Here is a 14,600-nt window from a genome sequence, read left to right on the forward strand (position 1 = left end):
AAGGAATTGCGTGTGTTTTGTAATGTGATAGGTCCAGCCGTAGTGATTTCAGGTTACATAGCAGTGGGCGTGGTTAAATCATAGAAATTATTATTACACAGCATGGGATTACTTTAATAGAAGCTTTGCACGTTGGTAGAACTAATTGAAACTGGGAAATTCGACACAAGGGCATATCATAACATGGCACCTGTAGATGTTGGAAAGGTCAGCTCAAATGTATTAAAAAATGCCGCGTCTGGAGAGGTAAGTCCACAGAAGTTGACAGATGAATAGCGCGTATAGCGTTGAATGCAGAATGCCACTTGAATGTCGGCAACAGTAAACATAGCATACTTTAGGAGGGTATTCGTCTGCAGTTTTGTTTTTAAAAGTTGAATGTCTTAGCCAACAGGTTTGTCACTCTTTAATAGAAAATCTTGTGTAATGTTTGCGCGTTGGTACGGTGTCATTTCCTGGTGTGACTGCAGTTGATCAAACTGAGGCACACATGGTTATTCGCCCCTGTCAAATAGACTGCCTTTGGAACCTTAGTCATTTCAGTGCTAAGCCCTTGGGGAATGTTAATCTTGTTGCTAACCTTCCATGCATATAGATAGCACGCTGTGCGTAATTGTTTGAATAATTACAGTGCACCTGAGCTTTGAAACCAGCTCTATTGCTATTTGCCTCCATTCACACTTAAAATTGCTGTACACTGTAGGCTACATGGCAAGCTGATGTTATTGGTGGTCTTGAGCATTGTGTGCGCTTCAACTGCTCATTCACCTTAGGTCGCCTCAGCTTTCTTTACTACTCACTGTGGGTTGAGGTGAGGAGTTAAAGTTTAAGCCACTTCTGATATGCTATTGGTTGTCTGACATTTAATTGAACCAGGGGCAGACATAGGTCTACCTACTGACACACCCTTTTAACCATTCCTGCTGTGTAAAAAAGGTTACAGTCTTTTATATTGTGGTTATTGCGAATGGCAGTTAACCAAAAAAAAAAAAAAGAGAGAGAGATAGAGAGAGAGAGAGAGAGAGAGAGAGAGAGAGAGAGAGAGAGAGAGAGAGAGAGAGAGGTTCCTCACACACATCTACACATCTCTTGTAATTTCAGCAAGTGGAGCTGGGTTCCCTGTGGAAGGATCAGGCCGTGGTGATGTTCTTTCTGCGGCGGTTCGGGTGTCAGATCTGCAGGTGGATGGCCACGGAGGTCAGCAAGCTGGAGCCCAGCCTGAAGGCCAATGGGGTGGCCCTGGTCGGGGTCGGGCCTGAGGAGCTGGGGTTGGAAGAGTTCAAGACAGGAGGATTCTTCAAGGGAGGTAATAAGGACGGATGACCGGTGTTCACTATCTTTGTTAACCCTTTCATGGAGAGTCCCCATTATCAAGTCAGTTTTATTGTCAATTTCTTTTCATGCACTAGTCATACAAAGAATTGAAATTACGTTTCTTACTTTACCATGCAGACATAGACAGACTTTAGGAGTGGACACAGACAATTAGACATAGACAGTACACATACATTGCTTGCACCTAGAGTGCCTATACAATACCCTCACAGATATGACGACTGGGCAACAGCAGACATACATAGAACGTATATTAAATTTGCATTTGCATTTCCAATTATGTCCTATTTTGACGATTCTGACATGGTGATAGTAGCATTGTGAAGCACAATATTAAATAAAAAGTAAGCAATTGTAATGCAATATTTACAACTAGTTGGTAGTTGCTTTTCCAGTACAGTCATTCAAGTAACAGGCATGAAGCAGCAGCAACATGTGTGTGTGTGCATGTGTGTGCTTTTGAGTTAGTTCTGTGTGTGTGTGTGTGTGTGTGTGTGTGTGTGTGTGTGTGTGTGTGTGTGTGTGTGTGTGTGTGTGTGTGTGTGTGTGCTTGTGCGCATTTGAGTCAGTGTAGTGTGTGTGTGTTTGTGTGTGTGTGTTTGTGTGTGTATGTGTGTGTGCGCTTTAGAGTCAGTGTAGTGTGTGTCTGTGCGCTTTTGAGTCAGTGTAGTGTGTGTGTTTTGAGTTAGTGCATTGCATTATAAGATGGCTGTTACCAAAATTGTAATGACCATACCTATGGTTCTGCAGACTCTCTCTGCCAGAGAAGAGTTACGATCATGTAGTAAACTGTGAGTGAGATCCCATCTGCATGAAAGGGATACAGCAACTTCCTTGACCTCAAATCCCTTCACATTAACAAATATGTTTTAGTAGGCTAGTAGAACACTACAGTACATCAACATTGCTTTTCAGTCCTCCACTATAAGTTTTCTGACTTCACTCCGATTTGGAAACTAATATTTGCAACAGCATGATGGGAATGCGTAGGACATATGGACACGCTCACACGGTGGGCAGAGCCCATCACACCTACAGGAAAACGTACCACAAACAAGTTTGGGAGTGGTACACCTGTACAACGCAACACTGAACCTGCCTGGGCAGCCACTATCTTGTAGTAACTGCAAAGAAAATACCTGTGTGAAATCTTGACTTCTTCTTTGATACCATCATAGTCATGGTTACAAAACAACGGTTTCACGCCCTGCCTTTTATAACACGCTTGAAGGGGGGAGGGTATGGATGTTCATGGTGTGTACTCTAGCTAAGCTTACTGCCTGGGTGGTTGCCTTAGTGCTCACCAAGACGTATGGCAGAGAGCAAACATGACCTAATGGATTGCCCATTATGTTTCTTTCCATGCAGATGTGTACATTGATGAGAAGAAAAAAAGCTACAAGGATCTGGGTTTTAAAAGGTTGAAGATTTTTCTCATATTGCGCTATGCTTATTTTCACATACTGTGTTTTAAGTAATGAAAGATAAATGTGGAATTTGTAAACTCATTTTCAATTTTCCATCCAGATTTTCTTTTATACCTGTTTTAGTATTAATTAACCTTTCACTGTCTTTATGTCGGCCCTATGTGCTATAGGTGCTTAGACAATTGCATTTTTCACAGTGTTGAGAAAACTAAACAGAGATATTGATTTTCTGGCTGGATATCCTCCTGTAGGTACAATGCACTGAGTGTAGTTCCTGCAGCCATGGGGAAGAAAGTGCGAGATATCGCCTCCAAGGTAAACTCCACCTGCAGCGCTGCCTGGCGCCACTTCTTTTTAATCCCAGAACCCTCTCACAGTCACAGTTTCATCGATCAAGAATTCCTGACTATACGAGCAAGAATACTTATCTTTACAAGGAATTTGACTTCTTGGACTAGGTCTCTATATGTCAGTTCTTAGTAGTAACATAAAGTATAGGCCTACAAATAGTTTGATATACAGTTAACATAAAGAAATCAGATTTATGTATTTCATACATTCTGGAATATCATGGAAATTCAATAGAGGTTTTTCCAGTCATGAAAAGTCATGGGATTGGACCCTTTGAATGTGCAGTCAGGGAATATCGTGGGAGTTTGTTAGCAATATATAGTATAATAGCAAAACTTGCACTGCATTCCTTGTTTTTGTTTGATCTAAAACTCCTCCTGTTTTAAAATGTGTGACTCTCTAGAGAAGAGAAGAAGCTTCTCAATTCAGGCCAACATGCTTTGTAAATCTGTGTTCCAAGAGATTTGGAAAGATGGGCGATTTGATGGAATTTTTAAAATCAATATGTGAGATATTTCCTATTACGGCAGGAGATACATTTTGTTTTATGGTCAGGGAAAGTCATGGAAAAGTTATGGACTGTAAAGTTTGTCTTGGATTGAGAACGCTGAATAGGGGTACCTGATATGATGCGACCGACCTAATATCATTCAAGGAAACACAGAAACCGCATAAATGCATATTATGCCCAAGTTTGAAGCAAGAGTAAATGCAAAGCTGCTTATTTTTGCTTTTATTCCATTGCTTTATGGACTCCAGGCAAGTGCTGATGGTATCCAGGGGAACTTCTCGGGTGATCTGCTTCAGAGTGGCGGCATGCTGATTGTGTCAAAAGGTATGTTCCCTTGCTGAAACATTTGATTGCATTTCATCCAGCAACTGAGGCCAAACAGCGATGTGAATATACAATAAGTAAGTCAGGATTGCACTGTCTAATGTAGAGAAAAGTGTTATGTGGCCCAGCCGTGGCTTAGTCGGCTGGGCGTTAGACTGCTAACACGGGTGACCCGGGTTCGATTCCTGACCCGGGTCATTTCTCAATCCTCCCCCGTCTCCCTTTCCCACTCTTCATTCTACTGTCTAAACAAAGTTGACATCCCCCCAACAATATTCTTTTAAAATAAAAAGAAAAGCATGATGTGAAAGCAGCTGACGCACCACCTGGCTATAAATAAACTGCTGCTGTGTGTTCCTGAGGTTCCAGTGGCAATAGGGATGATCAGCCACAAGGTGGCAGTCTGGTAGTGGAAATCCATGCTGGTTGAAAAAGCGTTGCAGAAATAGATGAGGAGGAATAAAGAGCCATGGATATAATAAAATATCACATAAACTAGTGGTGATGCTGTGATCTCTTAGTTGAGTAGTGGCATGTTGAATCGTTGTTCAAAGCTGCTTCATTTTATCTAAAAACCTAGTTATTGGTTTGTTGCTCCTTGTCAGCATTTCTCAGTACTATGTTGGGATCTGGATTTCATCAAGTCATGTCTGCTGGGAGATCAGGACTAGATCCAATCTAGCTCTGTGAATTATTCATTTTGTGTGTGTGTGTGTGTGTGTGTGTGTGTGTGTGTGTGTGTGTGTGTGTGTGTGTGTGTGTGTGTGTGTGTGTGTGTGTGTGTGTGTGTGTGTGTGTTTTCAGGTGGTGAGAAGGTCCTGCTGCACTTCATCCAGGACTCTCCAGGAGACCACGTGGCCCTGGAGGACATCGCCAAGGCCCTGGACATCTCCACCACCGCACAGGCTGGCCAGAGGCCTCAGGTGAGCACTCACTATTCTTTTACATTACATTAGACTCACGAGGCGGAACAATTGCACATAGGGCCCCAGGGCAAAACACTGATAGGGCCCCCATACAGCATGTAAAGGTCATAATAGGGCCCCCCAAAACAATACAGGAAGGCCTTGGGCCCAGTGGCAAATGCCCTGCTTGCTCCTCCTATAGCTCTGCCCCTGATTAGACTGACAATGCCTTGGCTGTGGCGTAAATGGCTAAGGAACCAAGGCCTTTTCCACATCCTCCCCCCATATCTCACTCCCATTCGCTCATCTCACACTGTCCCATCAAATAAAGGCATAAATTAGCCCTTAGAAAGGATTAGATTATGTTCAACTGGGCCCTGCCATGGCCAACCGGTATGGCACTCGCGTGTCATGCGGCTGACCCGGCTTCGATTCTCGGCCGGGGTCCTTTGCCGACCCCTTCCCATCTCTCTCAAAATTCGCTTCCTGCCCACCTCTCACACTGTCCTATCAAAATGAAGTCGAAAAAGACACACAAAAAAAAGATTCAAAGCTCTGGAGCAATGTGGGGTTAGTTTTCTTCCTCAAAGGCACTTCACAGGACATAGGAAACAATCCACATTTGTCCTACTGCTACGGTATTTGAACCTATGACACTTTGTTCCCAAGTCTAACTCCTGAACCATTTGGCCACCACAGACGATTCAAAGCATTTGGGATGTAAGTTCAACTATTCAACAGTTCATATCAGGGCAGGTGTAGCGTGAGTTTGAATTGGACCAGAGCCCTTCACAGGTCAGCTCTCACAGCATACAGCTTGCAGCAGCTGGGTTACCTCGGCTACAGCTTTTATATCATTGTAGTGTAAAATATGACCTTAAAGGGACACTGTGTGAGAATTTTAGGTGTTTATTTCCAGAATTCATGCTGCTCATTCACTAATGTTACCTTTTTCATGAATACTTACCACCAGCATCAAATTCTAAGTATTCATTATGACTGGAAAAATTGCACTTTTCATACATGAAAAAGGGGATCTTCTCCATGGTCCGCCATTTTGAATTTCCAAAAATATCCATTTTTAGCTGCAAAAATGACTCTACTTGGACCATACTGGAAAATATTTGTTTATTACTTAGTAAACTTTCATGTAAAGATCAAATTTGGCAATATGCAGCCCAGTTTCAATGAGCAGCATAGTTGCAGTACCTTTTTTGACCATTTCCTTCACAGTGTCCCTTTAACTATAGAAACTCAATTGAATTACTATGGAGTGCTATAGAAAGTTATAAGTTTATTTTTTTTACATACAACAGGATTCTGAAAAATTCACAGTTTACAGTAGGCCTTTCACTACAAGAAGTTTCCATTGTTTATTAATCTCCTTTTTTCAAAGAGAACATAGTTTGTTTATTCCAGTGATTGCCACCGGCAACACAAAGTTAAGGACTCCACACACCGGTTCCGCCAAAGTGCGGCGCACCGCTCTGCCAACATTTTATGTGGTGGATGTCGGGACATCTGCGCCGGTGTGCGGGGTTGTATAGAAAACAGTGGAATCAAATATTGGCAGAGCACTGCTCCGCACAGTGTGCGAAGGGCCTTAGGGGTTGTGAATAAATGGAGCCTACCTTGACAGTCTTCCCCATGGGGCAGCTCAAGTTCTTCCAACTCCACTTCAACTCATGGGACATGTAGTAAGTTGAAAAGATTTTGAGGTTGAAGGAGGCTGAAGTGAATGAAAATCAAAGACATCCACACAGATGTGAGGCTTGAGCCCATGGTATGCAGTTTAGCTTTATGTATTTTCAAATTAATTAATAATTAATTCAAATCAAATCAGTTGGAGTGAACTAAAAACCAAGGGTCTCTCACAGTTTGGTTAAGGACAATGAAGGTCAATTGAGTATGACCTTGACATTTTCCACATCCAATCTTGGCCAATGTTCTCCTATAGCCTGTTGCATACTGACTTGCCAGAGTAAACAACATTACAATTTAGAGGGCATCACTCACCATGTTATGGCTAGATAGATAGTCTTCGGGAACTCCATGATATTTAAGAATGGGAAAATGCAGTGAAACATCTACGCTGTTTTCACTAATTATAATTTATTGTACAGCTTTGTAATCTAAAAACACAATAGAACATGGTATGACTAATAGTGTTTTAATAGCTTGGTTATTTTTATCTTATTGAATATCTGCAGTAATCCATGGAAGAATGTTTAAGCAAAAAAAACAAGAAAACGCATGCTTGTAAACTTACATGTCACGATCATCCATCAAAAAAACAACAACAACAAAACAACAAGCATTTGATATAGTTGCAAGTTGCAATTAGCAATTAATCAAATGTAAACACACTGATGACACCCTCATAACGTGCACAATTGGAATACAATAATTAAATGTGAAGAACAAAAGTGAAGACAACACCTTAAACCTCACTCTTCTGATACTGATAGTAAACGTCCTCACTGCAAGACAATCTAATAATTCCCCCACTTTGGCAGATTCGAGACAATCTTGTACTCGATTTCACGACTCACGTTGTGATATTGTCATATCGCCCACCCCTACATTATACCTATCATTTTGGATTTACAGTCGTGTCAGTGTTTGCCACAGCCTAATCTGAAGCCCTTCTCACAAGTTAAGAGTAATTGCTGAAGTCACGTGTGTGGATTTAATGTACAGTTCTCATGATCGATACAACATTATTTCTTCTGAGATTGGAGAAAGACTCAACTGCTTTAGCTCACATGTTTTTGTATTCTGTAATCATCAGATAGAAAGCCCAAGAAAAGTGTGTGTAGGATCATATAAATAGAAAAAGTCAAGGTCTAACCTTTTGTACTTTTGTATACCCTCCAGTCACTCCACTATGTTTCACTACTTTGAACCCTTCCCCAACATCCGCTGTTGTGCGGCTGTCACAACTTATCAGGTCTCAACTTATTTAATGGAAACCAATCCATTAACTTCTCTGCTTGTTTCACTCACAAAAAACAGCTGTAGCAGAAAGAAGATGAAACAGAAAGGAAACAACATAAAGTCAAGCAAAACATTTTATAAATAAACATTGGCATATGTCATTCAGGCAAGCTGACATCATTGAGTCGATGACGCACACAGTGGTATTTGGGGAAGCCACCGTTACAAACAAACATTGGGAGGGAAACTCTCTATATCCTCTTCAAGCCTGTGTGGCCCAATCTATACCCAGCACCATTTCACAACTCCTTTACCATTGACTTTGTTCCATAGGAAGAGATTGCTTTGACAAATTGTTGATTGAAATGCATGGGAACATTTAGTGCAGGGATGGGCAACTGGAGTCCCGGGGGCCACATGCGGCCCGCCTCCTCACTCAGTGCAGCCCTCACGCAAATAAAACATAACTTAAATTACCATAGTTTTCTAAAACCATGACTGAATTAATCCATTGTAATTATAGAGCACTCCTCCTTCCAAACAATATCGACAGTCAGTGAGCAAACTGCACCTCAAGTTGCAGTCAGGTCTGTGGTCATGTGCCCCTCCAATGGTGTCGCAAAACAATGTGGCCCTCCTTATCATGAAAGTTGACCATCCCTGATTTAGTGTTTGCAAATATCCAGCATGTTCTGCTGCTATGATCCAACATTAACCCCTTTGCACAGAGCCTCCGTTATCAATTTTTTGTCACCAAAATTGGAATGACCAATCTTAATCTATTACTAATATAATGTCCTACCAATGTTGTTATGATATACTGTAGGTAGGCCCATCTGCACATAGAGGCCCTGTAATGATATGGTGCAAAAACAACAACAACAACAACAACAACAACAACAAAAATGTAATGGCATCTTTTGCTTTTGTCATTTTGCAATTTTAAAATATTTTATGTGTCCCTCAGTTGTCAGAGTGCACATACTGTACTCAATATCTCCTCGTTTATTTTGTTAGGAAGTAATTGTAAGCAGTAAGACAAAGGTGACGCACAAAGGCATAGCCAAAATGGGTGTGTAGATGTAGATGGTCTTGTAGAGGGACTTTGCCGTTACTTATAAGGTCTAATCGTGCCGTTATGAAAGCCAGGTATGCAGGCTGTTTCCTATCTTAAGGTCTTTATCAATATCTTTCATCATTTCATATGAAAGTACTTGCACTACCGTATTTTTATTGGCCAATACATCATGAGAAGAGATATGATGTGACAAAATTAATCATGGTAGCTATAGCGATAGCTAGAAGAACTGTGTGAGAGGACTGGAATCTAGCAGCACATTTGATACAAATGTAATCTTTGTTGTAGATGAAATTTATAAGGATGCTTTCTATCATTAATTGTAATTTGAAATATGTACTTGCAAAGAGTTTCAACTGTATGCTACAAAACAAGACCTCAGTCCACAGTCACACATAAGTTATGTGTGGTTTGATCTTCTATATGTCTAAAAGTTGTTGAGTCTTGAAGGGTTTTGAAGCACAGACTAGCATGATACAGTGATATTATGGCATTCGGGTGTCAAACTAAACACCAACTGTTCACTAAGTGCTGGTCATTAAGGAGTGCTGCTTCACCTTTCACTTCACTTTTCTCCTAAGCAGGTGCACTTTGGCTCAAGGAAATAACTTACTTAGAAATATGGTCAAACCTGACTCCAGTTGTTGCTGTTGTTTAAGTCTTGCCAAGGATTCCAAAGGCACACACTGTCCACTGTACCAAAGTTGAGGTGAAGTAAAGGGTTTCTCAGCTCTGTCAGTGTTCTCTGTCCTCCTCCAAGTGAGAGGTCCGCACACTTAAAATCCTTCTTGTTTTCTGGATTACGTTTCGACTTCAACAGTCTTCATCAGATTCTGATCATCTGATGAGAAGAATCTGATGAAGATTGTTGAAGTCAAAACGTAATCCAGACATGAAATAATAAAAGAAAACAAGAAGGATTTTAAGGATTTTATGCAGACCTCTCACTCCAAAACTACAGTCAGCCTTTGTCCTGCACCTTTCCTGGGATGTGCACAATCTTCACCTTCAAACATGCTCTGTCCTCCTCACCATGACATTTACTGACAGATTGCACATCAACCTCCTCCGCGGGCCAAGTAAGCATCTGCCCAGTCTTCTAGTCGGGATTTTGCACTTAAAAAGGAATGGACTGTGATGGAAGGTCCATCATGAAAATTGATGGTGGCTTGAAATTATACGTTACAGAAGTGGGTCATTATGGCATGCAAAGAGCAAAATGTCAAGCCACTTATTTGTTACTGCTTTTCCCAGAGCCAGTGGACATTATTATTACCATTCAGATAGGTAGACCACCCAGTACTGGCAGCAAATCTGTGATTGTCTACTTCTGAGACAACAGGAGTATGACATATGACCTACACATGCACACATTACTATTATTACTGTATTATTACTACTGCTACTACTACTACTATTACCATAGGTTATAAATTAAGTATGTACATACATTATGCACATAAATGTTAAGCACGTTTATTGACAAGCAAGTTTGTTTTGACAGACATACAATTTTTGTAATGGTCAGCAATCCTCAAGCGTTTGGTAGATGATGGTTATTTGTGCACAGTTGTATATCCGGCCTTAACACCTAGTTGCAGGATGTTTCCTTAGCACAGGGCTGGGGAACCTATAGGTCTCGAGGGCCATTTACGGCCCTTGAGCCCGTTTTATCCGGTCCCCGATATAATTTTAATGTTATGCGGCTTCACATGAAATATGACATATTTTGTAAAGGAATCTTAGAAATTACATTTGCAATACAATTCAATATTTATATTCAGTGGTCCTAGAGAAGGTGGGGTCTGTTTTAAAGGTGGCTGCCTTAATAAAGGCCTAAAGTGCAAGGGGAAATCTTGGTTTGTGTCCATAGTTTGGCCCTTGGGGGACGTTTACGGCCCTGGGAGGAATTTAAAGTGGCTCCTCGAATGAAAAAGGTTCCCCACTCCTGCCTTAGCAGGAGTGAGGATAGTGGGTATTTACTATCTATCCACAGAACTTGGCAGAATAGCAATTTAATTTGTTGAGGAATATTTCACAGTTAGATACAAAAATGTTTTTATTGGCGCTATTATGATTTAAAATTAGTTTTTTTCAGTTGACTGAAACGTTTTTTTCGTAAGTCTGGGAATGATTAAGAGCCCCTGTGATGATTCCTTTTGAACCTTTACCGCCCACGTCTTTTTTGGTGAAACAGGAACGTGGTGTCCTGAACCCGAGAGAATTAAAGATATTTTTGGCCCCCTCCGCTGCCAAGAGAGAAAAAGGGGAGTCCGGATGTCAGGCAACCAGCATCTCATCTCAGTTTTGTTTGGAAACAGACCTTTGGTGTTAAAGGCAGACAGCTGTAGAATAACAGGATGTATCTTTACCTTTGTCTTTCCTCTTGCTCTTTAAAGGGCACCACCACACCCACCGTGCATGTGCCACCCTGTCTCCTCTCCACACACTTTCCTGTTGGCCCCATTTAGAAACAGTGGGCTACAGGGCAACCACCCACCCACACGCTTGGAGCGTTTGAAGATAGATACAATATGCACAGCCTCTGCACAGCAACAGCCACTCCAGGAGTAATGTGTGAGAGAGTAAGCCCTGGTGTGTGCATGTTACTTGATCACACTGTGGGAACATTTGGTGTCATCCAGCAGTTGCAGGTTCCTTCAGTGGGCCTCAGCATTATGTGTGCATAGTCAATTCCTATAGTGAAGAAGAACACACCTGACAACTCTTGCATCTTCTGTTGTATTCAGTGGAATCACTCTATTTCTATACACTGGCTTAATAGCCTTGGACTATTAAGTAATGTGTACCAATGACTTAAGACAATCTGATCCTAACATAGTAAAGACAATCTGATCCTACCATTATTCTGTGGTATAAATCTGAGCATCCAGAATAGAACAGAGTACCAGTGAACCTGGCCTAGAAAATGACAGGGTAGACTCATCACAATGCAAGGACATTTGAACATATCTCTATATCGTCCTCAGACGAGCCTTCCATCGTTGCTTCCAATCATCCCGATTCTTCATACATCTCCATACATCTTTTTGAACATATGAAAACCATATATAAAGCAAAGCCAAGATAATAATTAGTGACCCTCATCACCCTCTACAGTACAACAATCTGATCAGGGCTTCCCAAAGTACCATGACAAGGCCCCCATATTCCGGTATATTCCAGCCCCTTACATATTCCGGTATAATTCCGGTACATGGGTCGTGCCACACTTTTTTTTTCTGTGCACCCCTTTCACAACCCTAGTCTGGGTCTTTGAGGCACTGCCCTACAAGGATATATACTGTATATAAAACAATAATAGTGGTAATGTTCAGAAATCTAGTACATTTTTCTAATACAGTTCTTAACTACTGTAATGGGAATTGTTTTACTTTACTTTTGTTTTTTGTTTTTTAAATGTACATTAGTTATGTACATTAGTACATTGATTTATTTAATCATTTATGATGCCTTGCCATACTTTTTCTGCCAATCTGCCATGGCCCCCCTAGCACATCCTCAAGGCCCGCCAGGGATCCACGGCCCCCACTTTGGAAACCACTGTGTTAGATCACCAGTACCAGTCATAAATAGAAAGACCAATAGGAAAGGCCTCCTTCTCAATACCTTATGAACAGGGTGGACTGGGTTTTACTTTGAATGGGAGAGATGCAGAATCCTTCACTTTATTAGCCTGATTATCATCGACTTTTAAATCTCTTCGAGACTTGGTCTGACCAAGAGCATAACCGGACAAATAGACCAGCCGCGACGCGATTGAAGCGACAGAGAATCGCTTCTGTGCAGCAAGAGCGATACGAGCGATTGAAGCGACTAGCGTATGTCCAGGCAAAGCATTCAAACATTCCCATTGGCTGTGGTCACTGACATCTATACAGTCATTGGCTGTCGCGGCTGGTCGCGGAACCGCGTCATAGAAAGTTGAAAGGATTTCAACTTCAAACTGTCGCTCTCGGCGTGCGAATCGCTCTAGTCTCCAGAATCGCTTTTGTCGCGCGACTCAATACAAAGTCAATTACTTCCGTCGCACGCCTCGCTCTTGTCGCGGTAGGTGTATTTGTGCGGTAACAATTAACATTTCCCAAACGGCATGGTTGACCCGCCTCCCTTGGTTTGCTGATGGTTGCTTGCTTCCCGACAAAGTGGGAGGAGTTCCCGAGTTTTCGGGAGCTCAGAAAGACCTTGCATTGCTCTTGACCTAACTAGTATCAATGCGTCACTAGGAGGACACGGCCTGGCTATCATTTTATAGCCATTGCCTGCATAATATACAGTATGTATTTATTTTAGGACTATAATGTGCCATTTTACTGTCAGCAATTGACATATATTGTTTTGTTTATGTATCTGTGTTCTTGTCGATTTCAACGTCTTGTCAAAGCAATTTAAATGTATGTGTGAAGTGGATGACGTCAACCAAAGTAGTCATCAAATTGCAAACTGAATGTATCGACTTAGCAGCTACACCTCAGTTATGATGATCAGCGATTGATTTACTGTATCTGTGATTTGTGTTTTTAGTGCAACGATGACGTCTGCACAAGATAGATGGCCTATACTGACACCAAGATGCCGACACCACCAGCACAACCCAAAGTAACATGTAATACTGACATCATGGATTGACAAGATTTTATGAGGGAAAGAGTTATAATGATGTCATTGAAATAATTGTATGATAATTTAAATGTTTGCCATTTAAATTGTACATGTGTTTTGTATTCTGAATCATTTATTTAAGAAGAACAGAGAAGTGTTTTATGTGTCCTGCAGTGTTTCTCAAAGTGGGGCGGAAGCCCCCCTAGAGGGGCGCGGAGGTATTGGAGGGGGGGCGCGTGAAGTCTGAAGGTTTTTCTTTTTTAATACTTTTCTGCTTTGCCATTAAGTCAACACATTCACTTTACAATCACAATATATTCATTAATTTATTCACTAATATTTAGAGAACATCATAGGCCATATACGTGTATATTAGGCTCTAATAAACTTTACGAAGACCTATTTATTTGTATTTTCGTCTGAAGGGGGCAATGGCGGGAGAAGTTTGAGAAACACTGGTGTACTGTATGTGTGTGATTTACTAAAACAATGAATTCAAATGAATGACAAGTAATGTTTGATGTTTACCAACACATATTTACTGTCTGGACCAAAACACTGAATGTTTTTTTTTATAACTTCTGTGAAAGCACTGTTGTGACGAAGTACTATTTTACAACTAAAATCTACAATAAATGTAAATATAAAAGCGATAAATGTTGTTATACATTGTAAGTTGATCTAAAGTTGCATTGTTTCTGGGATATACAGTACACTACGTACACCACCACTTTATCTTGTTGTAATCAGAGTAATTGATACACTTGACGGTAACTGATGGTACCTCAACTGACGGGGTCACCACTTGCTCATGGCTGCCCGTGACTGGGACACACATATGTAATACTAAAACCTCCAAACTTCAGATGCTGCATTTCAATGCCCTTCCTGAGTCGGCTCCCAAGTCAGCCAAAGAACCATATCCTCTTTCAACCTAATGACTGGCCAGAATGCACCTGTCTGGCAATTCCACCTGTCTGCTCACTCATGTCAAAGGCCCTACGGTGTAACACAGCCCCAGCCACTCTTCAGAAGGCCACACACTCCCAGCTCCCCCTTGGTTAGTTACCTGAGAGAGCTGGTGTAATCCCTACTGATCAAAAGAGGAA

At 41.3% G+C, this 14,600-nt stretch overlaps 1 protein-coding gene across 1 annotated transcript; it reads left to right on the plus strand.

The window, feature by feature from the left end:
* The first annotated feature begins 109 nt into the window (after positions 1–109).
* Positions 110–14,142, plus strand: prxl2b (peroxiredoxin like 2B). Its single transcript, XM_063216522.1, has 7 exons — positions 110–246; positions 1,102–1,306; positions 2,704–2,755; positions 3,014–3,077; positions 3,873–3,948; positions 4,753–4,871; positions 13,414–14,142. The coding sequence occupies exons 1-7, from the start codon at positions 184–186 to the stop codon at positions 13,438–13,440; spliced, it is 606 nt and encodes a 201-aa protein (XP_063072592.1). The 5' UTR covers positions 110–183; the 3' UTR covers positions 13,441–14,142.
* Positions 14,143–14,600: the final 458 nt, after the last annotated feature.

Source organism: Engraulis encrasicolus, chromosome 14, assembly GCF_034702125.1.
Source record: "Engraulis encrasicolus isolate BLACKSEA-1 chromosome 14, IST_EnEncr_1.0, whole genome shotgun sequence".
NCBI classification, from domain to species: domain Eukaryota; kingdom Metazoa; phylum Chordata; class Actinopteri; order Clupeiformes; family Engraulidae; genus Engraulis; species Engraulis encrasicolus.

What these genes read in the sequence shown, in the direction of transcription:
- prxl2b (XM_063216522.1), top strand. Translation starts at nt 184, where the DNA reads ATGGCACCTGTAGATGTTGGAAAGGTCAGCTCAAATGTATTAAAAAAT. An exon ending in AAGGATCTGGGTTTTAAAAG is followed by an intron (nt 2,756 to 3,013) that starts GTTGAAGATTTT and finishes ATCCTCCTGTAG; the next exon opens with GTACAATGCACTGAGTGTAG. An exon ending in TGCGAGATATCGCCTCCAAG is followed by an intron (nt 3,078 to 3,872) that starts GTAAACTCCACC and finishes TATGGACTCCAG; the next exon opens with GCAAGTGCTGATGGTATCCA.